At 42.0% G+C, this 27,215-nt stretch overlaps 1 protein-coding gene across 3 annotated transcripts; it reads right to left on the reverse strand.

Annotated features, from left to right (window-relative positions):
- Window positions 1–863: 863 nt before the first annotated feature.
- sts (steroid sulfatase (microsomal), isozyme S) lies at window positions 864–13,168 on the reverse strand. 3 transcript variants are annotated; one of them, XM_014151531.2, is made up of 11 exons: window positions 13,100–13,168; window positions 9,809–9,977; window positions 9,410–9,531; window positions 7,423–7,545; window positions 6,730–6,896; window positions 5,957–6,204; window positions 5,555–5,691; window positions 3,806–3,943; window positions 3,323–3,482; window positions 2,798–2,919; window positions 864–2,637 (listed from the first exon to the last, which is right to left on the reverse strand). In XM_014151531.2, exons 2-11 carry the CDS (start codon window positions 9,961–9,963, stop codon window positions 2,216–2,218), a joined length of 1,794 nt encoding a protein of 597 aa, XP_014007006.2. In that variant the 5' UTR covers window positions 9,964–9,977; window positions 13,100–13,168; the 3' UTR covers window positions 864–2,215. The 3 variants fall into 3 exon arrangements, with proteins under 3 accessions (XP_014007006.2, XP_014007007.2, XP_045554769.1); XM_014151532.2 differs by lacking the exon at window positions 13,100–13,168 and adding an exon at window positions 13,075–13,098; XM_045698813.1 differs by lacking the exon at window positions 13,100–13,168 and adding an exon at window positions 12,879–13,042.
- Between the last annotated feature and the right edge of the window lie 14,047 nt (window positions 13,169–27,215).

Raw genomic sequence — 27,215 nt, forward strand, 5'->3', positions numbered from 1 at the left:
TATTGTTTGAACAGATGAACGTGGTACCTTCAGCCATTTGGAAATTGCTCCCAAAGATGAACCAGAGTTGTGAAGGTCTACATTTTTGTTTGAGGTTTTGGCTGATTTCTGTCAAGCAAAGAGATACTGAGTTTGAGGGTAGGCCTTGAAATACATCCACAGGTACACCTCCAATTGACTCAAATGATGTCAATTAGCCTATCAGAAGCTTCTAAAGCCATGACATCATTTTCTGGAATTTTCCAAGCTGTTTAAAGGCACAGTCAACTTAGTGTATGTAAACTTCTGACCCACTGGAATTGCGAAGAGTGAATTATAAGTGAAATAATCTGTCTGTAAACAGAAAAATTACGTGTCATGCACAAAGTAGATCTAACCAACTTGCCAAAACTATAGTTTGTTAACAAGAAATGTGTGGAGTGGTTGAAAAACGAGTTTTAATGACTCCAACCTAAGTGTATGTAAACTTCCGACTTCAACTGTATGGGCCCAGGTCTAAGATAGTGCATTAAATAGGGAAAAGGCTGCCATATCTCTGAGGTGCACATGTGCATTGGCAGGCCTGTCCATGCAGAGCTGTGCTGCGCTCCACTTCTCTGGCGTCCGGGAGCAGAGAGGCTGGGCTGGATGTGATGGACCAGAGGCCAAGCCAACACACAGGGGCTGCGTTCCAAACGGCACTCTAAATAGTGCACTACTTTTGACCAGAGCCCTGGCCACTGGTCAAAAGTGGTGCACTATGTAGGGTATAGGGTGCCATTTGGGAAGCAGGCCCGAATGAAAGACGAGATAAACACTGCCAAACTCTCTCTGTTGTGGATGGATCCAATAATGATCAGCCACCGTGATCACAGGGCCATGGATGGAGGAAAATAATTTGATTTATACACATTGTCAGAATACCAGTCAAGTTGAATATCAATCTCAGTTATAGTGATCGTGGCTGTAGTCCTGTAGTGGGTGCTGGTAGTTATTGGTAGCATCAGTAGTGCTGTTGTAGCTGGTACCCCACAAATCAGATCATTATTCATTTACATCAGAAAAATGTGTTGAAACAAATTAACACGTGGTAACAAAATAACACATGGTATAAAATGCAACGCATAGTGGGTGTGTGGGAACGCGCAAAAATAAATCAGCATTCAGCATCCATCATATAAATGACTAAACAGGGGAGAGAGAGAGCACTCCTTAATATTCAGAGATTTGCTAATGGTAGTCTGTGACAAATAGACTGCTGGATATAGGAGTTAAAGGGAGAATAAGATACATATTAACTAAATGTCACTGAAATCTGAGATCAAATGAAGAGCTAAGCTTAAAGCTAGTCTGGGTGATGAAGATTTACTGCTGGCTGTGGCCACTGGGGGATGAGCTGTGTGTGACTCAGGGACTCTGGCTGACTCTGTACTGACTGCTGGCATTAGACACGCAAGCGCTGCTGAACATCTTAATACAGCTCGATTTGGTAATACAGCCATGTCTTTCCGTGTTGGTTGTCCACTCAGTTTTCATTGCTTCTTGGATGTGCAGATGCCTTTTACAGAGACCCTGTAGAGTCTAAATGATGAACAGTGATTAAATGATCACCGGTACCCTACAAGGGTAACACAGGGTTGTTGTAGTGCCCCGGAGAATAAGACCAGAAATGCTCCAACTTGAGTTGGACCTTGTGCTAATCAGTGCATCGAGTTGCTCTCCTCTCCTGTACAATGTGGTTTCTCCATATATATATATATACACACTCTCTTTACTTTATGAGGACTGGCCTCAACAATCACATTTGATTCATATTGCGCTTTTAGTTTTTTTACAAATACATTTGTCACAAAGTGCTGTAAAATACATTTTAGTCCAAAATAACAGCAACTGCATAAACCCCTCAGGGAGCAAGCGTAGGCAACACAATTTACTGTATATTTTACTGGATGTGTTCCTGAGAGGCCAAATACTAAAATGTCTTATTACAGATCACCCAGTGAGGTCACATACACACGTCAAGTAGATCCAGGTCACTTCTACCCCCAAGCCCAGTTAAAATGCCAGGTCGCAGTTCTAAATGAGAACTTGTTCTCAAACGGCCTACCTGGTTAAATAAAGGTGAAATAAAAATTTTAAAATGGGGGTATTTTCCCTGCCGTTTGTCTCGTCACAGATTGTTTACATACATACTAAAAGATTGGTTCTGGGTTCCTACGTTACCCTCCCCGCAGTGTTAAGCAATGATGTGCTGGTCCTGTGGAAAGTCTGCATCTGCCACCGCAGTGCTCCGGTGGCCGTGTCTCCCACTATCTCTCTCACACCTGCAGAGCTGGGACAGGGAGGAGCAGCAGGGCTGCAGCCAAGGCTTCCATAGGAGGTGTCCCGGGGCGAGCTGGTCCTGAACGGGGGTGATGGACTCCTTATGGAGAGCCACCGCAGCCCGGATCTCCTCCAGGACCGAGTGGAAGGCAGGTTCCGTGTCTGGGGTCAGGGGCGTGGTCTCCGAGGGGTCGCGGGAGAGGTCAAAGAGCAAAGGGGGGTTGTGGTAGGTCACGTAGGATGTGGTGCAGAAACAGGCGTGGGTATGCATGCAGGCTGTCCCGTTCTCGGGGTAGAAGTCCGGAGTGAAAAAGAACAACTTCCATATTGAATAACCTTAAAGATTTACAATGAATTACAACCACCGTAGTACTTTACGTTTCAAGTTAACTTGGTTACAAAAACCATTGGAATTATTACTCAATCATAATTAGCAGCGCTGTTACAGTAATTCAATTGCATTCTTAAAACTATTACATTGGAAATATGGACGTACTGTTGGGAGGCTGCCACCTGACAGCGTTGAGGTAGGCGTTACAGTAATGGAAGAGAAACTCGTGCTTTGATCTCTCAACTTTCCCCTGCAGCAGGGGCATGAGGTCATGACCGTCTATCACTCTAGGAAAAGAAGACACACACAAACACAATAAATTCTCTCTGAGACACAGAAATGGAGCACACTGTAGGAATGATCCTTTGCGTAGGCAGCGAGACCTCAAAGGCCCATGAAAACATTTGATCAAAGGTTTAGAACAGCCTGATCCGTTTTGAGAGCTTTTTCATTAGCTGGGATTTTTTTTCCTAGCAGGTCCCTTGTGACACCTATTGTGAATATAATATCTCTAGTTAAGAGGTGATCCAGAGCACAGAGTGCATATCATTTCTATGGTGACCTAGATTACAAACGCTGTAGTTTTGACTGACAGACGAGGCTGCTAGAAAACCTACCTAGTGCTTTGGGTTTACCCATAGCAGTAAAAGTCAACGAAAAAAACAAAACCCCTCAGACCTCAGCACTCACCTGTCTCCCAGTGCCGTCCCTCCGGCTAGCTTCACCACAGTAGGGAAGATGTCCATGTTGCTGGTGGGTTCATCAATGTCTTTCCCTGCAGGTAACATCCCAGTCCAACGGAGCAGTCCTGGAACTCGGATCCCCCCCTCCCAATTGGTGGATTTCCCGGCTGCTCAGAGACAGATCGAAGCACTTCGTGAGGACTGAGAATATGGGAAGTCCTTTACCACTCGACCGAAATATAAGGCTTACCAGAACCTTTCATGGAAACGTCTCGTCTCTTATGCATGAGGACATTCAGATAATCTGAGCAATTTAACTAGTAATCTATTATATACATTGACTGGCACTGACATCCAATTTACATGCCTATTAATATACCCTACTAAACCACTGCAGATGCTAACTAATTCACCTGTTTTAACCGAAAATTTGACATCTGGCTGTTTGGTCTCTGTTGACCTATTCTTCTGAAGCTGTAACAGACCGTACCTTTGTATATCCCGTTCCAGCCTCTGTGCACCTCCCCCCCGACTGAGATCTCCTCAAGGTGCGCCCCCTGGTCTGAGGTCAGGTAAACCAGTGTGTTCTCCCTCAGGTTCAACCGGTCCAGAGTCTGCATGAGCTGACCTACGAACAGATGTTATGAAACAGGACATAATAAACTCAGCAAAAAAAGAAAGGTGCCTTTATCAGGACCCTGTCTTTCAAAGATAATTTGTAAAAATCCAAATAACTTCACAGATCTTCATTGTAAAGGGTTTAAACCCTGTTTCCCATGCTTGTTCAATGAACCATAAACAATTAATGAACATGCAACTGTGGAATAGTCGTTAAAACACTAACAGCTTACAGACGGTAGACAATTAAGGTCACAGTTATGAAAACTTAGGACACTAAAGCCTTTCTACTGACGCTGAAAAACACCAAAAGAAAGAAGCCCAGGGAGGGACCCTGGGATGCCTTAGGCATGCTGCAAGGAGGCATGAGAACTGCAGATGTGGCCAGGGCAATAAATTGCAATGTCCGTACTGTGAGACGCCTAAGATAGTGCTACAGGATGGACAGCTGATCGTCCTCGCAGTAGCAGACCACGTGTAACAACACCTGCACAGGATCGGTACATCCGAACATCACACCTGCGGGACTAGTACAGGATGGCAACAACAACTGCCCGAGTTACACCAGGAACGCACAATCCCTCCATCAGTGCTCAGACTGTCCGCAATAGGCTGAGAAAGGCTGGACTGAGGGCTTGTAGGACTGTTGTAAGGCAGGTCCTCACCAGACATCACAAACCCACCATCGCTGGACCAGACAGGACTGGCAAAAAGTGCTCTTCACTGACGAGTTACGGTTTTGTCTCACCAGGGGTGATGGTTGGATTCGTGTTTATCGTCGAAGGAATGAGCGTTACACCGAGGCCTGTACTCTGGAGCGGGATCGATTTGGAGGTGGAGGGTCCATTGTGGTCTGGGGCGGTGTGTCACAGCATCATCGGACTGAGCTTGTTGTCATTGCTGGCAATCTCAACGCTGTGCGTTACAGGGAAGACCTCCTCCTCCCTCATGTGGTACCCTTCCTGCAGGCTCATCCTGACATGACCCTCCAGCATGACAATGCCACCAGGCATACTGCTCATTCTGTGAGTGATTTCCTGCAAGACAGGAATGTCAGTGTTCTGCCATGGCCAGCGAAGAGCCCGGATCTCAATCCCATTGAGCACGTCTGGGACCTGTTGGATCGGAGGTTGAGGGCTAGGGCCATTCCCCCCGAAATGTCCGGGAACTTGCAGGCTCCTTGGTGGAAGAGTGGGGTAACATCTCACAGCAAGAACTGGCAAATCTGATGCAGTCCATGAGGAGGAGATGCACTTCAGTACTTAATGCAGCTGGTGGCCACACCAGATACTGACTGTTACATTTTGACCCCACCTTTGTTCAGCGACACATTATTCCATTTCTGTTAGTCACATGTCTGTTGAACTTGTTCAGTTTATGTCTCAGTTGTTTAATCTTGTTATGGTCATACAAATATTCACACATGTTAAGTTTGCTGCAAATAAACACAGTTGACAGTGAGAGGATGTTTCTTTTTTTGCTGAGTTTAGGTAAAAGTCAATCAAATCGTCCAACCTTTCAAATATAATTAGTGTGGACATTTCAAATCTTCCAACCTTATAACTTATTGAACATAAAAAAGAAGGCCATACAGCAATATAAAGTAAATATCAAGTCTTACCTACACTCCAGTCTACTTCGTGGACGGCGTCTCCATAAATACCGTGCTGACTGGTCCCCTGGAAGGCTGGCGATGCAAACATGGCCGTGTGCACTTGGATGAAGGAGAAGAACAACAGGAAGGGTAGTGCAGAGTTCCTGTCAAAATAGTCAACACACACCGTGTAAATGGAAGAAAATAACTGTATGACAACAATGCAAACTACGGTGTACAGTATGGTTTCATTTTACAGACAGTCACCTAGGTCACCAACCCTTTACACACACTTTCCTTACATGCCATTTAGAGTTTCTTCCAATAATTAAACACACTCACGCACACACAAACACTTGATTTGGCTTCTATTCTGTCTCAATCTATCACGTAGCAGGGGAAATATAAAGAAAAAAACGGCACACACACCTTTCTAAAAAGTCCACTGCTTCATCTGTCATTCTCTGGGTCAGGTTCTCCGAGACATACGGCTGCTCCACCACTTCCCGGTTCCTCATCAGAAAGCAGTTGAAGTAGGGGAATGTGGCGACGAATGTGCCAAAGATAGCCGCCGCCGCGCCCACCAACGCCACCACGCTCAGCACCAACTTCCTCTGCACGGTGAGCACACCCCTCGCATGCAGGAGGGTCACGGTAGCCACAACCACTCCCAGGGTCTTGTAGGGTAGAGTTGAGAATCTTTAGTATCCTATATCCCTGAGGGACAAGTTCCTTTATAGCTAAAAGGCCAAACAAACTACATACAACAAACATTAAAACTAGTCTGATTACCAGCCCGTTTATGCCATCATGCCAACTCCTTATCACTTTGTTTGGCTTGACAATGACAGCAATGGAGTTGGCAAGAGCATAAACAGATCCGGGACCACATGTTACACCAGGATACATAAATAAAAGTAAAAATACTCAATGCAATACTGTAGTAAAAAGCATGAGCTGAAGCACATCCCAAAATGGCTGTAGAGGTACTGACTATTGGAGAGTAAACTGTAGACAAATCTAATTCATTTAGAAAGCCCTTTTTACATCAGTAGATGTCACAAAGTGCTATTACAGAAATCCAGCTTAAAACCCCAAACAATTCAGATGTAGAAGATTCTCTATACACGCTCCCAACAATTTAAAAAAGGTTAAACCAAAATAGTGCATGTCATAAACATGTATTGTACACTGTACATCACCTTGAAGGGTATGTGTGCTTGGACATTGGTAAAGATGGAGCCGTGGCCGGGCTGACAGTCACGTAGGTTGGTCAGGGTTATACCGTAGAAGTGGTCGAAGCCGTGAGCACTGGGGTGGTGACAGAAGTCGTCGTTTCTCTCACAGTTAAGACCAAGGTGCCATTTTCCTACAGTGGAGAGAAGGGGTCAGGTGACGGACCATATAGACTGGCAACTTAAGGCATCTTCAAAGAACAACGACCTTGAAAGACAACACATAAAGTGTTTCAACAGTGGAGAAAAAAGGCCGATGATGCCAATTATTACATTTAATAATATGTCAACTTGGGTTACTGAAAAGCCTGTGAGGCATATTGCACATCAAAGAACAAGACCTTGAATGTCAACTCGCATGTAAATGTGCTGTAGGCTGTTGTCTGGGCAACCATTGAGAAGCCAATATGAGTATGAAAGCTATTATACTGTTCAAATCAATCATGTAGCTATAGCTATACAGTCAGAATTTTAAAGACATTCAAACAAAACAGACATTGCTGCAACCAATCAAATGAACTGTCACTGCTTCTGCGTGTTCCCTATTCCCAAAGTGAGTACTGATACATACCCATGATGATAATAAATGGGTCATATGTAGAGTTTTTCGTGGACCTAAAGACGCTTTACATAGTAACAAAGGAGAGGACTTTGGCTCACCTATCAGAGCAGTCTCGTAGCCCTGTTGTTTGGCCACCTTGGCAAAGGTGACTTCTTCACTGGGAAGACCGCCAGATGCAGCAGAGATGATATAGACCCCTAACTGTCCAAGGCCGGCCATACCTGTTCAAGACAAAAATAGGATCAAAAACGGATATCAAATCACAAAGTGGGGAGAGTAACAAAGTATAAAATTATACAGTGGAATGATGATGTACTTTTCATCCTGCTGCATTGTGGTGAACATGCTATTTATCCTGTTCTATGAACTGTTCTCTCCACTTAGCTTAACTAATGCATCGCGAATGCCACATATTACTAGTAAGGGCTATCAATACTAGCTAGTGATCTGTTAACCTCTCTAGGGTAGGGGGCAGTATTTTCACGGCCGGATGAAAAACGTACCCAAATTAAACGGCCTACTACTCGGGCCCAGGAACTAGAATATGCATATTATTAGTAGATTTGGATAGAAAACACTCTGAAGTTTCTAAAACTGTTTGAATGATGTCTGAGTATAACATAACTCATATGGCAGGCAAAAACCTGAGAAAAATCTAAACAGGAAGTGGGAATTCTGGTGCTTGTAGTCCTTTCAAGATCGAACACACAGTGACTTAGGGTTCATTATGCACTTCCTACGGCTTCCACTAGATGTCAACAGTCTTTAGAAAGTTGTTTGAGGCGTCTATGATGAACAGAGAGCGAACAGAGGAAGTTGGAAGTTGTTGACTCAGGAAAGTACTGGCGTTCATTGAAGCACGTTCACGTGAGAGTTAGCTGTGCTCCAAAACGTTTTTCAAGACATTGCAATCGTCCGGTTGGAATATTATTGAAGTTCTAAGTGAAAAAGGCCCTAAAGATTGATGCTATACAAAGTTTGACATGTTTGAATGAACGTAAATATTACTTTTTTGACATTTTCCGTGCGCTTCCTACATTTGGAGTAGCTAACTGAACGCGCTAACAACAAGGAGCTATTTGGACATAAATTCTGGACTTTATCGAACAAAACAACATTTATTGCGGACCTGGGATTCCTGGAAGTGCCTTCTGATGAAGATCAAAGGTAAGTGAATATTTCTAATGCTATTTATGATTTTAGATGACTCCAAAATGGCGGGTATCTGTATTGCCTAGTGTATTTTTCTGAGCGCAGTACTCAGATTATTGCAAAGTGTGCTTTCCTCGTGAAGCTTTTTTGAAATCTGTCACAGCGTTTGCATAAAGGAGATGTTCATCTATAATTCTTTGAATAACAGTTTAATATTTTATCAACGTTTATGGTGAGTATTTTTGTAAATTGTTGTGCTGCTTCACCGGCAGAGTTGGAGGCAAAATATTTTCTGAACATCATGCACCAATGTAAAATGGGGTTTATGGATATAAATATGAACTTTATCGAACAATAAAATGCATGTATTGTGTAACATGATGTCCTAGGAGTGTCATCTGATGAAGATCGTCAAAGGTTAGTGCATAATTTTAGCTGGTTTTCTGTTTTTTGTGATGCCTGTCCTTGCTAGGAAAATGGCTGTGTGCTTTTTCTTGTGTTGGAACTGTCCTAACATAATCTAACTATATGCTTTCGCCATAAAGCCTTTTTGAAATCGGACAATGTGGTTACATTAAGGAGACGTGTACCTTTAAAATGGTGTAAAATAGTCGTATGTTTGAGAATTTTGAATTATGACATTTTGTGGTTTTGAATTTGGCGCTCTGATTTTTCACTGGCTGTTGAATAGTGTGAACCGTGGGTGGCTAGCATCCCACCTGCCCAAGAGAGGTTAAGTGATCAAATTATAGTACTAGGCAAAGCTTTGTGTCAAACCCCAGGAGGACAGGCTACACGTTGAGCTCGTTGTTGTTGTTCTTGTAGTATATTTGATTACTATTGTGTTACTATTTTTACTATTTCACAGTAAAGTCTACACCCGTTCGGCACATGTGACATAACATTTGATTTGTTGTTTGAGACTCGCCTCACCAGATCGTATTGGGTACCGGCCCGTCAGGAAGGCTGCCCTGCTGGGCGTACAGAGGGGGGCAGCAGCGATGTGCTGCGTCAGCCTCACCCCCTCCTGAGCCAGCATGTCGATGTTGGGGGTCCTGCAGACACAACGACACAGCACATTACCACCCAGCTGGGCTCATCATCTGGAAGGAGGTGTTTAAGTCGTGTTTTAAAAGGTGAGCAGAGAGCACAGCAAGAATTAGAAGTCAGAATAAAAGGAATATAATAGAAGGTTGTCTTCCGAGGATGTACATTTTTGTTTGGAATCACAACTACAAATGAGAAGTATATGTAATGCAGGAAAGACATGCTTAGAAACATGGGAAAGAACATTAAAAAAAGCCTGTTGCAGTTTATATCACTGTAACTTACTGCAAGGTAGTGTTCCTATAGCAGCCCAAGTCTCCAATCCCCAAGTCATCGACCATCATCAGGACAAAATTCGGCCTTTTGTCACCATTCAAGGCATAGCACACGTCAAACAACAACAGTAGACCTAGGCAGCATGGGATCCATGGGGAATTCATTTTTCAAATGAACACTGGAGAAGCAAAGACAGAGGCAATACGAGAAGATTGGATAGGGTCAAACGCTTCAAGCTCCTCGGCATGCACATCACTGAGGACCTGAAATGGTCTCGGCACACCGACATCATGGTGGCTGAAGAAATTCGGCATGGCCCCCCAAGACTCTCAAAAACGTCTACAGATGCACCATTGAGAGCATTCTGTTGGGCTGCATCACCACCTGGTAAGGGCAACTGCTCTGCCCTCAACTGCATCATGGCTGCGGGCAGTCTAACGCATTACCAGGGGCACGCTGCCTGCCCTCCAGGACATCTAAGGCACCCGAAGTCAAAGTAAAGGCCAAGAAGATCATTAAGGACCTCAGCCACCTGTTCACTCGGCCATCGTCCAACAGACAGACAGTACAGGTGCATCAAAGCTAAGACGGAGACTGAAACTGCTTCTATTTACCAGGCCATCAAACTGTTGAACAGCCATCATTAGCCATCTACCAGGTGATACACACACCTCATAGAAATTTTTGCAAATGTATTAAAAATGTATTATTTCACATTTACATAAGTATTCAGACCCTTTACTCAGTACTTTGTTGAAACACCTTTGCCAGCGATTACAGACTCGAGTCTTCTTGGGTATGACGCTACAAGCTTGGCATGCCTGCATTTAAGGAGTTTCTCCCATTCTTCTATGCAGATCCTCTCAACCTCTGTCAAGTTGGATCGGGAGTGTCACTGCACAGCTATTTTCAGGTCTCTCCAGAGATGTTCGATCTGGTTCAAATCCGGGCTCTGGCCAGGCCACTCAAGGACATTCAGAGACTTGTTCCGAAGCCACTCCTGCATTGTCTAGGCTATGTGCTTAGGGTCGCTGTCCTAATGGAAGGTGAACCTTCACCCCAGTCTGAGAACCTGTTTTCAGGACATCATCAAGGATCTCTCTGTACTTTGCTCCACTCATCTTCCCCTCGATCCTGACTAGTCGCAGTCCCCGCCACTGAAAAACATCCCCACAGCATGATGCTGCCACCACCATGCTTCACCATAGGAATGGTGCCAGGTTTCCTCCAGATGTGACACTTGGCATTCAGGCCAAAGAGTTCAATCTTAGTTTCATCAGACCAGAGAACTTTGTTTCTCATGGTCTGAGAGTCTTTAGGTGCCATTTGGCAAACTCCAAGCGGGCTGTCATGTGCCTTTTACTGAGAAGTGGCTTCCATCTGTCCACTCTACTGTAAAGGCCTGATTGGTGGAGTGCTGCAGAAATGGTTGTCCTTCTGGAAGATTCGCCCATCTCCACAGAGGAACTCTAGAGCTCTGTCAAAGTGACCATCGGGTTCTTGGTCACCTCCTTGACCAAGGCACTTCTCCCCCGATTGCTCAGTTTGGCCGGGCTACCAGCTCTAGGAAGAGTCTTGGTGGTTCCAAACTTCTTCCATTTAAGAATGATGGAAGCCACTGTGTTCTTGGAGACCTCGGCACAATACTGTCTCGGAGCTCTATGGACAATTCCTTTGACCTCATGGCTTGATTTTTGCTCTGACATGCAATGTCAACTGTGGGACCTTACAGGTGTGTGCCTTTCCAAATCATGTCCAATCAATTACATTTTCCAAAGGTGGATTCCAATCAAGTTGTAGAAACATCAAGGAAGATCAATGGAAACAGGATGCACCCGAGCTGAAATGCGAGTCTCATAGCAAAGGGTCTGAATACTTATGTATGTAACCTTACTTTCAGTTTTTTTTATTTTTTATGTTTTCGCTTTGTCATTATGGGGTATTGTGTGTAGATTGATGAGGAAAATAATACATTTCATCCATTTTAGAAGACAGCTTAACATAACACAATGCGGAAAAAGTCAAGGGGTCTGAATACTTTCCGAATGCACTGTATACTGCTGTACATATAATTCTTAGTTGATCTTGTGTAAATCCTGTGTACATACGTATAGATTGCATTTGATTACTGCTACATGGCTATTTGGCTTGTTAATCAGATTTGCCCAGCCGTTGTCTTTTTTCTCTCCTAACATTTTAATTGTTTGACATTTTACTGCATTTTTAAGAGCTAGTAACATAAGAATTTCGCTGCACCCGGTAATCTGTGTACACGACCAATAAACTTTGATTTGAAGAAAGCTAGAGCAAATGTTACTAATGCGACGTCCCAAATGGCACCATATACCCTATATAGTGTACTACTTTTGAACAGGGCAAATAGCCATTTTAGAGCCCTAGAAACCATAGATAGCTACGGTTTAGGCCAGGGTTCCCCAACTGGCGGCCGGCAGATGATTTTATTTGGACATAAAAGACCGTAAAAACATTTTAATTTTGGAAATCTGCTCCTTAGTATTCCCACCCATAATAGAGATATTTATCTGATCGTATACAACTGTAAGCAAGGGATGAAATTATTATGTTTTAAACAAATATTATGTGTGTTTGGGCTTCTCGCTATCAATCTGCAGTATACAAATTATTTGTAATCATGTTCTGGCAACCTGACCATCAGCTCAAGAAAGATAATCATCCTGCGGCTGAATCTAGTTGATGATCCCTGGTAAAGGCTATGCCCTTCTGTGCCTTAATCAATAAAGGATGATATAATTGCATGCCTGTTTACTGAATCATGCTGTTTCTTCACCATGTCTGAATTTGCTCACCACCTTGCTCAGAAACCAATAACATGATGTGTCTAAGATACAAAGCCAAACAGGCATGCAGACAGTACATGTCTCCATATACTCTTACGTAGCGATCAATACCATATCGCCAAACGAGGCTATAAATAGAGAGAGCGAGAAAGCCAGAGGGGCAATTGTTGAGCAGAATAAGTAAAGTGGTTATTGGCTAAGCATTCATGTGAGTGTTCAAAAGTCAAATGCTGGTTCCTGAGTATTAGCTGGATACCAACCGGTAACAGAAAGCATAAGCCAGTCCAACTCAGAAGAGGTTTTGACTTCCAGTATTGACTGGGAGTACCACGGTGGCTGCAGCCTACTACAACTATCCTGCAAGTTCAATAGGAACGCTCCTACAAGCAATACGCGTTCAACAATTTCCCAAAACACCAACATAAAGATATCTGTTGAATAGACAGAATACTTTACTGTTGGCAAGTCGTTCAAATCATACCTTCGTGGAGAAGCATGTCACGAAATGTTTTAACTAGAAACAGGAAGTACCTTTTATTGTCAACTGTCATGTGACTAGGAATGAAGCAGTCTCATTGGATTATGGTTAATCCAAATATTTTTGGTGACCTGTGAACTGCCTAAATGTAGTGCAATCAAGACTAAAATACTGTAGATTTCAACCCTCTATGGTGCAATCCTACAATCCAATGTGCAGCCTTAATCCCTGCCAATATTTATTTAACATGTTTAGACACCCCTTGTGTCAGGAACATAAGGTCAGGAAGCCAACACTAGTGGATCATAGTGAGACAATATTCTTCAAAAAAATCTATAATTCTATTTCACCAGTTAAAATGACGAATTCACAGGCTAGTATATTACAGATTACACCTTTACAATTCATTTTTTTAGTAAATGTAATTTACTCTGGCATAGGCCTACAGTAGAACACTGCAACCAAGGGGTTCCATCATGGCTCTTTGAGTAGGCCTACAATCACAATATTCACTTTTCAGTTTCTGACCAACGCTGTTGTCCCTGCCTTGAAGACAAAGTTCCCGGCGTATGTTCTTGATGGCCCTCTCTACCCCTCGAGCAGAATGAGACATGACTGTTTCATACATAAATAGACATAGAAGACATAGAATAGAAATGCCCTAGATGTGCCGTAGAACCAAATGATGGTATCATCGTCTGTGGTTGGGTGAATTGAACTGGTCTACAGGCATTGACCAGTTATCTTTTAGATACCCTTGAAAGAGGAAACTGTGATGGTAGGTCAAGTCTGGTTCACACACTGGGCAGAGGATTGACCATATAATTATAATGACTTCTAAATTCTATTACCTCTGGGATGACTTCACATTCAAATTATCCATGGTTGACTCTCATAACAGACTCTGATCACGCTGGGATATGAGTAATATTGAAAATTCATACTTGTGCTGTTTTTGGTCTATCAAATATTAATTATTCCCACTGTAAATCCCTCAGCAAAGTGATTAACTAGTATGCATGGTTGCAGATGAGCGTCCCTGAAGTCTAAATACTCATTACAAAATGTAGAGCTTTCGGGTGAGATTTTTGTATTGATGCTTGCAAGCTGATTAGTCTTTTGATGTTGAGCTGCATTCCACAGGAGAAGCACATTACTGAGTGAAAAGAAGAAAGGGGTGAAATCCTACAAGCACATCAATTGCTTTTCATGGGAAATATTCCAACCATGTGAAATTAGCAATTGAGGAAATGGTAATATGATATTTCCATTGGAATATATACCCTTATGAAAAGCTATCTTAGATTTGGATGATGGGGATGGTGGGGGTGTTTGTTTGTTTGTTTGTTACACCGCTTTTCGTTTTTTACAGCCGTTTGTAATACAAATCTGTTAAGGGATTTTCCATTTATCCATTTATTTTTTCTGCAGTTCTGCAACCTATTCCTAGGAGAGAACTATGCCTCTGTGTCGCCTCTCTCCCAGGTCTGGTCTCCTATGGATAAATACTGTCATCTGTTGTCTAAGCCATATATTGCAGAACAGGGGGCTGAGTTGGGCTCTATATGCATGATAGGCATGTTAATACTAGGAGTTGTTTGAAACTGTGAACTGATCATTTAATAGGCCTGTCCTACCCACTACCTAGTAAAAGTCTACATTTTCCTGCCCACTTAGATATTGAACAGCAACAGATATGTTCTTTAGTCCATACAGTCAAACTTCTGTGAAGGTTGCTGGACCATCTTCAACTACTTTTCCTATAAGTATCCAAGCGCAACCCATTTCCACCAATGTTAGATGCATAAATTACAAGGCGTGTGTGGTGTGTCATAAATTACTCTGTATGCCATGCGTACGTGAACTAGGCCCTGGCAGGTTTGTCTCTCTGTGTATTGTCTGCCTTAGGACTCACACCATTAGCTGTGTTCATGAGCATTCAGGGGACATCCTATTGGCTGTCTGGCCCCCGCAGTCCAAGCAGCGTAACACACGGCAAGCAGCCAGTATCAAAGCATTAACGTCTGTTCTTCCTATCCAGGGCCTCTTCAAAGACACAATCACTGTCAGACCTCTTTTTAACAGCGGCTTTCTCTCTGGCCCCAGCATGTACAGTACAATGAGACCGTAGCAATTACTGCTAGGATCATGTCCACTCCCATTACAAAAAGACGCACCATGGGTTATGAAAGGTATTCCAATTTAAGCTGATGTAAAGCACCTACAGTACAACTCCAATACTGTGTGATATTGTCAGATGTAAGCATAGCTGTATGTGAGCCCAGGTTTGAGCTCCTCGGATTCTGTGATCATCTCTGTTCTTCATGCATCCACACACACCTTTTAGTGGCAGCCACTCATGAATTCATAGTACCCTCATCTGCAGAAATAGAGAGAGAGAGAGAGAGAGAGAGAGAGAGAGAGAGAGAGAGAGAGAGAGAGAGAGAGTCTCTTCTGAATGTGTGTCGGTTGTACGTTGTTCACAGAATGTGCATCCCATAGAGATGAAACCAGTTCTATCTGTGGTGTATCCACAGAATCACAGGCCTGATGGTAACACGACAGCACCACAGGGAATCGAGTTCCAGCCCAGAAATAAAATGTCTGTAATTAGGCTGATTATACACTAGCTGTCTGACAACACAGTAAATCAGGAGAGTGATGAACCTGAACAGTCATTCCACATTCACTAAAACATCACTTTGATGCTGTGCTAATTTGTGACTGGAGCATTTGTATTGGTTCTTATTGAGTTTTGTGTACAAACAACGGTAATGTTGCTGATATTCGAAAAAATGTTGGTTATTAAAATAATGCACATTGTGCACTTTGCACCGTAGTCTTCTATTTTGATATTCAACGTGGTATGGGATATGTCACCAGCAGGGAGCAGCATTGCACAGCAGATCTTCCAGTTCAAGACATCTTACAATGAGAGCTGTGTAAAAACGACTTCACCTCAGTATGCAGGGATTTATTTAGTGTTTGCCATTGAGTCAGCTTATGTCTTCCTCTTCTAATGATGCTCTGCTTCACCAGCCTCTTTCCAAGACACACTCTCCTCTACGTGCTTCTACATCTGCATTGCTTGCTGTTTGGGGTTTTAGGCTGGGTTTCTGTATAGCACTTTGTGACATCTACTGAAAAAGGGCTTTATAAATAAATGTGATCGATTGATACTCAAAGACAAACTCTTCATAATGTGGCTAGCAGACATGCCTCTCTCCCCAAGATGACCCCAATATGCAGCTCTATTTCTTTGGGTCTGGGACTCATTCACTCATCACCCTGTGAGGTCCATGGCTTCCCCAGGCCTCCCCCTATCAGCCTGGGCCAGGTTTCGTTTGATATGTGATATGTGAATGGTTCATGACTGGGTCTCAGTGACAACAGCTGACCTGTAAGAGTGTCTATAGCCCCTGAGGGCCTCTCCTCCTCCTGGCTCTGGGGTCCTTCCTGCCCACCCAGGGTGATAACAGACTCAGGGTATGGTTAGGGTTGTGCGTCTCTCTCTTGTTCTCGTTTTCTCTGTGTCTTTCTCTCTCTGTCTTTCTCTGTCTCTTTCTCTGTTGTCTCTCTCTCTGTGAGTCTCTCTATGTTGTCTCTCTCTCTCTCTGTTTTCTCTCTCTATGTTGTCTCTCTTTCTTTCTGTTGTCTCTCTCTCTCTCTCTCTCTCTCTCTCTCTCTCTCTCTCTCTCTCTCTCTCTCTCTCTCTCTCTCATCAAGATCTTATCATACTGGTCATTGACAGCACACCGGGATAGGGACAGCTCAGGCATCCCTCACTCATGGTGATGACAGACCGAGAGGTGAGGTAGAGTGTTTGTGGTTATCTCTTACGGTACTCCATGACTCAGAAACATTTGCAGGAATCCTCATTGTTGGCATCCTCACATGTTGCCATATTGAAAACATACGATCTTGTCATTCATGCTCTCTCTTTGATCACAAATAGAGGAAGCAGGAGCAATATGCAGAGATCTCTTTCAAATTGTCCCTCATGTCAGGAGAGGAAAAATAACTAATAGGGTGGAGTAATTTCTAAAAACAAAATTCTATGATTTATATCTGATTCTATTTCTATAATGATCCTTCATTTATGTTGCCTGAAATTCCACTGACTACACTGTTCCACTGACTGTCATTTCCATACTTCTGTGGCATACTGGTGCATTCATACTGGAGCTATTACAATAAATTGGGTATCCGATGCTCTTATGTTTCTCTGCCTTTGGTTGACCCTGAAGAGACTTTAATGTTTTTGAGGGTTAATCATCCATTTTACAAAATGGATTGCAACTGAAAACAATGGTCTTCCTGTTTACATGTACATGACTATCCGAATAAAAGTTGGGGACAAACTGTTCAAGTGGTTTCACAGTGCAGTCAAAAGGGTCTGTTTCACTTGATGTTCAAGCCAGCGAAAAACGTTTGACTTGACGCATTCATTTGTCCGCAGCCCTCCGGTCATGCCGCAACCACAACAGATGGTTAGAGTGTTTGATTCTGTTCACAGTTATGCCGTATTTGAACTGGAATCAAACAACCTCCATGAAATCTGATTATGAGTACTTACATCCCTATTAAGAACAAAAGCATAAAAAATAAAAATAAGCATGATTGGGTGTGGGCAGATAAAAAAAAAAGCCAGATATGTGGACAGAAAACAACTATCGATGTGTCATTTGAAGCCATTTATTTTGGAGTTGTATTATGGGCTGTCCAGTCAAATATCTGAGGGTGTTTTGTGGTTTTCACAGAGGGGTGGCTAAACCTCATCACTCACAAGCAGGGTTTAGGTCGAAGCCGGGAAAGACACACAAGGCCTTAAGCTGTTTGTCAGAGCTGTGTGTGTGATAGACTGTCAACAAAATGAGCACTGAAGCATAGACTAGGCTTGTGCATGAGGATCACAGCAGTACTGCACACACACACACACACAATGCATGCACAACGGTTAAATATTGAACATTGTAACAGCTTGGTGGTTTAACATTAAGAACAATCAACATCAAAGTTAACAAAATACTCACTTGATTGGCAGAAGTTAGAGCGTTGGACCGTTGGACCAGTAACCAAAAGGTTTTTATTTTGAATCTCCGAAATTACAAGTTGAAAAAAATGAGTCGCTCTGCCCTTAAGCAAGGCACTTAGCCCCAGGGTCGCGGTGAATAATGGCTGATCCCTGGCCATGCCCCCACTCTCCGAAGGTGTCTCAGGGGGAGTTGGGATATGCAAAAAAAAACAAATTTCCATTTCACACCTCACACATGGACAGGTTACCCACTTGTACATGCAGTGAAGCAGGACAAATATAAGCACCCCCTATTTGACCTTTGACACACAGAGCCTGAACTAACCACTGAATGTGAAGACTGATTTCCCAGTCTTACTTCCACTTGAAAACAAGTAGTTTGATTTCCATCTCCAATACCTCAGCAGCCTGCATCTAATTGTTTCAACTAAGTATTATTAACCTCTTGAGGATACCCTAGGATAGGGGGCGCCACAGCGCATTTTGAAAAAAAATCGTTCCCATTTTCAACGACCTACTAATCAAACTCAGAAGCTAGGGCATGCATATACTTATTATATATGGATAGAAAACACTCTAAAGTTTCTAAAACTGTTTGAATGGTGTCTGTGAGTATAACAGAACTCAAATGGCAGTCAAAACCCCGAGACCGATTCAAACAGGAAGTGGAATTCTGAATTGTGGACTCGACTTCTCATCTTTCCTTATTAATCACACCGTTAACAATGGTTCAGTGAGCACTTCCTATTGCTTCCACTAGATGTCGCCAGTCTTTTCACAGTGGTTTGAGCCTTATACGGTCGAAACTCATTGAATGAGACGAGTTGGAAATTGGTCACAGGGGATGGGCCATCACCATTATGACGCCGGGCGGCCAGGGCTACCCCCACCTTTGGAAACGGTTTTAAAGGCCATGAAATCATCCCCCTCGAATCTTATTGGCTCTCTTGGTGTTACAGGCCCTGAAGATTAATGTTTTACAACGTTTGACATGTTTGAACGAACCTACAGGCGGGAGAATCTCATTTTATCCGGAACTTCAGCCCTGCGCTTGGAGAGAGCCATAGGACGCGCTACCAACAGCAGGCTAATGGAACGTGAAGTATGGACTTTTGACCGAAAATACATCTGTTGTGGACCTGGGATGCTTTCTGATGAAGACAACTAAAGGTAGGCGATTATTGACAATATTATACAAGATGAGATGTGACATGCGATTGTTTCCAAGATGGCGCCGAGCTCTGTATATTAGCTCATTTTCTGAGTATCGCATCTCCTTTTATCGCAAAGTGTGATTACCCAGTAAAGTTAATTTAAAATCTGGTATGACAGGTGTTCTCAAGAGATATTCATCTATAAATGTTAGATTGACAATATAAATTTAAAAAATCGTTATAGGATAGTAATTTAGGGATGTAGCATTGTTTACCGGGACGCATTTGAGGGGAAATTATTTATTCAACCTCAGACAGAGATGTAAAATGCTGTTTTTATATATAAATATGACCTTTATTGAACAAAAGAATGCATGCATTGTATAACATGATGTCCTAGGGGTGCCATCTGATGAAGTTTGTAAAAGGTTAGTGCTGCATTTAGCTGTTTTTTGATTATATGTGATGCAAGTGGTTGGTCGGAAAATGGCTATGAAGCTGCTTTTTACGATGGACTCATCTAACATAATCTAATGATTTGCTTTTCCTGTAAAACCTTTTTGAAATCGGACGACGTGGGTCGATTCAGGAGAGGTGTATCTCTAAAAAAAAAATATATATATTATTTTTATTTTTTTTAATTATGATTTTTTTTATGCTAATTGGCGATATGATTTTTCGCTGGATTTTGATCCCGCTGACGGGATGAGACGCTGGTTCCACAGCCTTTTTTTTGTTTACTCAACTTTTCAATCCAAGTGTTACCTAAGTGTTACCCAAACTTACAGTGCCTTCAGAAGGTATTCACACCCCTTTTTCCCAAAAGATTTTGTGTTACAAAGTGGGATTAAAATTGATTTACTTGTCATTTTTTGGTCACCAATCTACATAAAATACTCTGTAATGTCAAAGTGGAAGACAAATTCAGAATGAGAATGAGCCAGGTTTTCCTCTAGGACATTGCCTGTGCTTAGCTCTATTTCATGTATTTTTATCCTAAAAAACTCCCTAGTCCTTTCCGATGACAAGCATACCCATAACATGATGCAGCCACCACCATGCTTGAAAATATGAAGAGTGGTACGCAGTGATGTGTTGTGTTGGATTTTCAGCAAACATAATGCTTTGTATTGAGGATTTCTTTGCCAAATGTTTTGCAGTTTTACTTTAGTGCCTTGTTGCAGTCTGGATGCATGTTTTGGAGTATTTAAAAAAAAAGTTTTGTACAGGATTCCTTCTTTTCACTCAGTCATTTAGGTTAGTATTGTGGAGTAACTACAATATTGTTGATCCATCCTTAGTTTTCTCCTATCACAGTCCAACTCTCTAACTGGTTTAAAATCACTATTGGCCTCATGCTGAAAAACTGAGCAGTTTCCTTCCTCTCTGTCAACTGAGTTAGGAAGGACACCTGTAACCTTGAAGTGACTGGGTGTATTGATACCCCGTCTAAAGTGTAATTAATAACTTCACCATGCTCTAAGGGTGGTGTCCTATTCAATGTACTGTATGCTTTAAAAATGTTTTAACCATCTACTAATAAGTGCCCTTATTGGCGAGGCGTTGGAAAACCTCCTTAGTCTTTGTTGTTGAGTCTATACTTGAAATTCACTGCTTGACTGAGGGACCTTACAGATAATTGTATGTGTGGGGTACAGAGATGGGGTAGTCATTTAAAAATCATGTTAAACACCATTATTGCACACAGAGTGAGTCTATGCAACTTATTATCTGATGTCGTGTCTTTGGCATCATTAAACTAAAGACTTATTTTTATCAAATAAATTCTCTGTTATTATTATTACGTGATTAAACTAACTTAATCATGTAAATGTAATTAACTAGGAAGTCAGGGCACCAAGGAAAATATTCAGATTACAAAGTTATAATTTTCCTAATATAACTTTCAGGTATTTTAATATCTGATGAATTAGTCTTCTAAATAATGAATTATTCTTTACCTCACGTTAGTCTCATTCCAAACGTCGTAAATTGTTGGTTATCTGCATGAACCCAGTCTTCACTATGAATCATCCATGCATCAATTGTCTTAAATCATGTATTTACTAACTAAATAATCACAGAAATGCATAAACAAACAAACAAACAGTAGATATAGTTACAAAGAAAGGATAGCGAAGTTTCCCAAGTGGGATAACCGGTATCGCGGCTTGGTGGACAAAAGGGAAGTGGGGGTCGACTGAGAAAGGAGGGAATTACGCACTATACACTTGATAATTATATTCATTGAAATGCTAGTCCTTTGCACATGAACGCTCAGTGTGCCGTCGTGATCTCTGTTGGAATAGTCCATCTTTCTGTTGGAGAGTTCGTCTGATTGTCTCTCGTGGTTAAAAGATTCAGCAATCTACTCAAACCTTAGCTCCCTCTGTGATGAGGTACTGGTCTCTACTCAAACCTTAGCCCTCTCGTAATTGAGGTAAGCTTGGTCTGAAGAGGATTTTCGTAGGTGGGGGTTATATTCGTAACAGCAGAAAGGGGCTGTCCCATGATGCCAGATCAATGTCTGTGCTCATGGGGCGGGCCAAATATTTAGTTAAACTCCAAAGGGAATTGTAGTTTCCTTCATTAAACAGTTTAAAATCACATTACATCATTTCACAAATAGTAACATTTTTTATTTATTTATTTTTATTTTTATTTTTTGGTCATTTAGCAGACGCTCTTATCCAGAGCGACTTACAGTAGTGAATGCATACATTACATTTCCTTTTTTTTTTTTTTGTACTGGCCCCCCGTGGGAATCAAACCCACAACCCTGGCATTGCACACACCATGCTGGGATTGCAAACACCAACATCTTTACTCATTCATTTTATACAACAATTAGATGCAAGCCTCACAACTGAGACTCTTGTATAAACAGAGTTATGGTAAAGTGGCTGTATTGTCTCTCATGAGTTTCACAAAATTGTACAAAATGGACCAGTTCGTAGCTGGCTACTTCACCGACCGTTTATACATTCTCCAGAACATGAATATTGTTCAGTTCTCAAATTCTGTGATGTGGAAGAAGTTCCTTTGTTCTCTCTATGAAAACTCACTCTCTCTTATACTCTGGCCATAAGGAGAGAACTCCTCAAGGAATTTATGACCTGCCTAACAGAGCCTGTTGGTAGGGGATGAGAGAGAGAGGGGGGGATGGTACTCGCTATCCCCAAAGAGGGCAACGTCATGACACTGACTTGTTAAGCAAATCTTTACTCCTGAAGTTATTTAGGCTTGCCATAACAAAGGAGTTGAATACTAATTGACTAAAGACATTTCAGCTTTTCATTTTTTATTAATTTGTAAAAATGTCTAAAAGCATAATTCGACATTATGCGGAAATGGGATACCTTGTCAGTTGCACAACTGACGGCAGGTATCAAGTGTGTAGTGCAGCAGGTAGTCTAGTGGTTAGAGCATTGGACTAGTAACCGATGGGTTGCTAGATCAAATCCCTGAGCTGACAAGGTAAAGATCTGTTGTTCTGCCCCTGAACAAGGCAGTTAACCCACTGTTCCTAGGCTGTTCTTAACTGACTTGCCTAGTTAAATAAAAAAAATGTGTCTTCTGCATTTAACCCAACCCCTTTGGTTATTACATGTGCGGGGGGCTGCCTTAATCTATGTCATCGGCACCCGGGGAGCAATTGTTGTTGAAGGTTAACAGCCTTGCTCAAGGACATAATAGCAGGTTTTTCCCTCTTACCAACTCAGGGATTTGAACCAGCAGTCTTTCAGTTACTGGCTCAATGTTCTTAACCACAAGGCTACCTGCTGCCCATAAATGTGTTATTGTGTGCCAATCACTGCCACAAAATGTAAATGTTGTAACACAACACAATGTGGAAATAGCCAAGGGGTGTGAATACTTTTTGAAAGCACTGTAGCTCCAACTTGAGAAAACTTCAGCAAAAAACATGTGTTTGATCAATTTGTCTCATATGTTCATTCAACTAGAAATCATTATTTGGGTATCTGGACTAGAAAAGGCTGTGGAACTGGTTCCACACACTTTCAACGTTATTATGGTGTGCGTGTTCATTTATACATTATTGATTATTGAACACGTTCTCACCTGGGATTTGAACTCATAACCTCTTGGTTCATGGAATTCCACTCTCCCTGCTACTCCACCGCGTGTGTAAACGATCAGTTAGTCTGACTATTCTCTCCTCCTTGTTATCATATACAGTGGGGGAAAAAAGTATTTGATCCCCTGCTGATTTTGTACGTTTGCCCACTGACAAAGAAAGGATCAGTCTATAATTTTAATGGTAGGTTTATTTGAACAGTGAGAGACAGAATAACAACAAAAATATCCAGAAAAACGCATGTCAGAAATGTTATAAATTGATTTGCATTTTAATGAGGGAAATAAGTATTTGACCCCCTCTCAATCAGAAAAATTTCTGGCTCCCAGGTGTCTTTTATACAGGTAACAAGCTGAGATTATGAGCACACTCTTAAAGGGAGTGCTCCTAACCGCAGCTTCTTACCTGTAAAAAAGACACCTGTCCACAGAAGCAATCAATCAATCAGATTTCAAACTCTCCGCCATGGCCAAGACCAAAGACCTCTCCAAGGATGTCAGGGACATGATTGTAGACCTACACAAGGCTGCAAGGGCTACAAGACCATCGCCAAGCAGCTTGGTGAGAAGGTGACAACATTTGGTGTGATTATTCGCAAATGGAAGAAACACAAAAGAACTGTCAATATCCCTCGGCCTGGGGCTCCATGGAAGATCTCACCTCGTGGAGTTTTAATGATCATGAGAACGGTGAGGAATCAGCCCAGAACTACACGGGAGGATCTTGTCAATGATCTCAAGGCAGCTGGGACCATAGTCACCAAGAAAACAATTGGTAACACACTACGCCGTGAAGGACTGAAATCCTGCAGCGCCCGCAAGGTCCCCCTGCTCAAGAATACATATACATGCCCGTCTGAAGTTTGCCAATGAACATCTGAATGACTCAGAGGACAACTGGTGAAAGTGTTGTGGTCAGATGAGACCAAAATGGAGCTCTTTGACATCAACTCAACTCGCCGTGTTTGGAGGAGGAGGAATGCTGCCTATGACCCCAAGAACACCATCTCCACCATCAAACATGGAGTTGGAAACATTATGCTTTGGGGGTGTTTTTCTGCTAAGGGGACAGGACAACTTCACCGCATCAAAGGGACGATGGACGGGGCCATGTACCGTCAAATCTTGGGTGAGAACCTCCTTCCCTCAGCCAGGGCATTGAAAATGGGTTGTGGATGGGTATTCCAGCATGACAATGACCCAAAACACACGGCCAAGGCAACAAAGGAGTGGCTCAAGAAGAAGCACATTAAGGTCCTGGAGTGGCCTAGCCAGTCTCCAGACCTTAATCCCATAGAAAATCTGTGGAGGGAGCTGAAGGTTCAAGTTGCCAAACGTCAGCCTCGAAACCTTAATGACTTGGAGAAGATCTGCAAAGAGGAGTGGGACAAAATCCCTCCTGAGATGTGTGCAAACCTGGTTGCCAACTACAAGAAATGTCTGACCTCTGTGATTGCCAACAAGGGTTTTGCCACCAAGTACTAAGTCATGTTATGCAGAGGGGTCAAATACTTATTTCCCTCATTAAAATGCTAATCATTTTATAACATTTTTGACATGCGTTTTTCTGGATTTTTTTGTTGTTATTCTGTCTCTCACTGTTCAAATAAACCTACTATTAAAATTATAGACTGATCATTCCTTTGTAAGTGGGCAAACGTACAAAATCAGCAGGGGATCAAATACTTTTTTCCCCCACTGTAGTTGTCTGGAGGGGAATATTACTCTGTTTTAACGTTACTCCTGAATCACTATGATGAATGAAATAGTTTTTCTGGATTGTAATTCAGCAGAACTGATATTCACTTTGAAGATAAAGTGCAGCAATACAGGTAAAGTCAGTTATTGACACAGACATGGTGGCATAGCAAGAAGCTTGATGTGTCATGAACCAAGAGGTGTGAGTTAAAATCCCAGTTGAGGACATGTTGAATATAAATGACTCGAAATGAACATTCCCCTTGTAATCATGTGTGTCAAATATGTAAGTTGGAAACATTGTTATTATCACTGTTATGTGTAACTAATTCCACAGCCTTTTTTTCTAGTAAGATGCCCAAATAATATTTTCTAGTTGAATGAACATATGAGACAATTTGAGCAAACACCACATTTTTTGTTTTCTCATGTTGAAGCTAAGTTTGGGCCAACTAAAAATGTTACGTTCAGGTAACACTTTGACTGAATAAATTGAGTAAACAAAAAAAGGCTGTAGAACCAGTTACTTAATAATATTTAGTTGAAACAACTAGATTTTTTTTTTACAGTGTGGTCCACAGTCCCACTACTTAAATCTCACACAAATGCAGGACTTCACTAACAGATTTCTGTTCTTCCTCTCCAACTAGAACAATCTGTTTGACACAGCAAGTCACACTGTGGAATCCTGAAAGTGTTCCCATGTTATTGTAACGGGTGTCGTAAGGATTAGACCAAGGTGCAGCGGGAACGTGTATACTCATCTTCTTTATTAAATCAAAAGAAGGAAAAACAAACAAATCACGTATACAAAACAACAAACGCCACTAAACAGTTCTGTCAGGTGCACAGACACAAAACAGGAGACAACAACCCACAAATCCCATTACAAAAACACCCCTATACATAGGACCTTCAATCAGAGGCAACGAGGAACAGCTGCCTCCAATTGAAGGTCAATCAACAAACCCTAAACATAGAAGTAGAAAACTAGACTGAACATAGAAAAACACTAACCTAGAACATAGACCAAAAAACCCCGGAACACATAAAACAAACACCCCTCTTACATAAGTACATAGCCCAACAAACCCTGAACCACATAAAACAAACATCCCCTGCCACGTCCTGACCAAACTACAATAACAAATAACCCCTTTACTGGTCAGGATGCGACAGTTATAGTATAATCTCAAAATTCACCATCTTGGTCTGAAAGACGCTGTGGGTGGCCCACTTTCCTAGATTAACCGATATAAATGTTTACTAGACCACTGCATACTGAACTAAAACTAACAGCAGCACTCTACTGTTAGTAGGTTAATAATTAATTATAACTCTGACTAACTATGACTTTGTGATCCATTCGTCCTTTGCTGAGCTGGCCAGGGTTCAGATCCCTGACAGCACATAATGTAGAAATCGATGAACACGCCTCCGGTGCTGACGTATATCCAGTGGTGCTTGACATATCTATCAATAACTCATAATTAACTGTCTTTAGGACTGTCTAACAACAGTGATATTATTACTGTAAAACAAAGGTTTTGAGCAATGACAAAGTGAACAATTCTAAAAAAATAGACAATCTAGCTAGCATGTACAGTTGAAGTCAGAAGTTTACATACACTTAGGTTGGAGTCATTAAAACTCGTTTTCAACCATTCAACAAATTTCTTGTTAACAAACTATAGTTTTGGCAAGTCAGTTAGGACATCTACTTTGTGCATGACACAAGAAATTTGTCCAACAATTATTTACAGACATTATTTCACTTATAATTCACTGTACCACAATTCCAGCTGGTCAGAAGTTTACATACACTAAGTTGACTGTGCCTTTAAACAGCTTGGAAAATTCCAGAAAATGATGTCATGACTTTAGAAGCTTCTGATAGGCTAATTGACATCATTTGAGTCAATTGGAGGTACCTGCGGCTGTATTTCAAGGCCTACCTTCAAACTCATTGCCTCTTTGCTTAACATCATGGAAAATCAAAAGAAATCAGCCAAGACCTCCAAAAAGAATTGTAGACATCCACAGGTCTGGTTCATCCTTGGGAGCAATTTCCAAACACCTGAATGTACTACGTTAATCTGTACAAACAATAATACGCAAGTATAAACACCATGGG

The sequence above is a fragment of the Salmo salar genome, chromosome ssa17 (assembly GCF_905237065.1).
Source record: "Salmo salar chromosome ssa17, Ssal_v3.1, whole genome shotgun sequence".
NCBI classification, from domain to species: domain Eukaryota; kingdom Metazoa; phylum Chordata; class Actinopteri; order Salmoniformes; family Salmonidae; genus Salmo; species Salmo salar.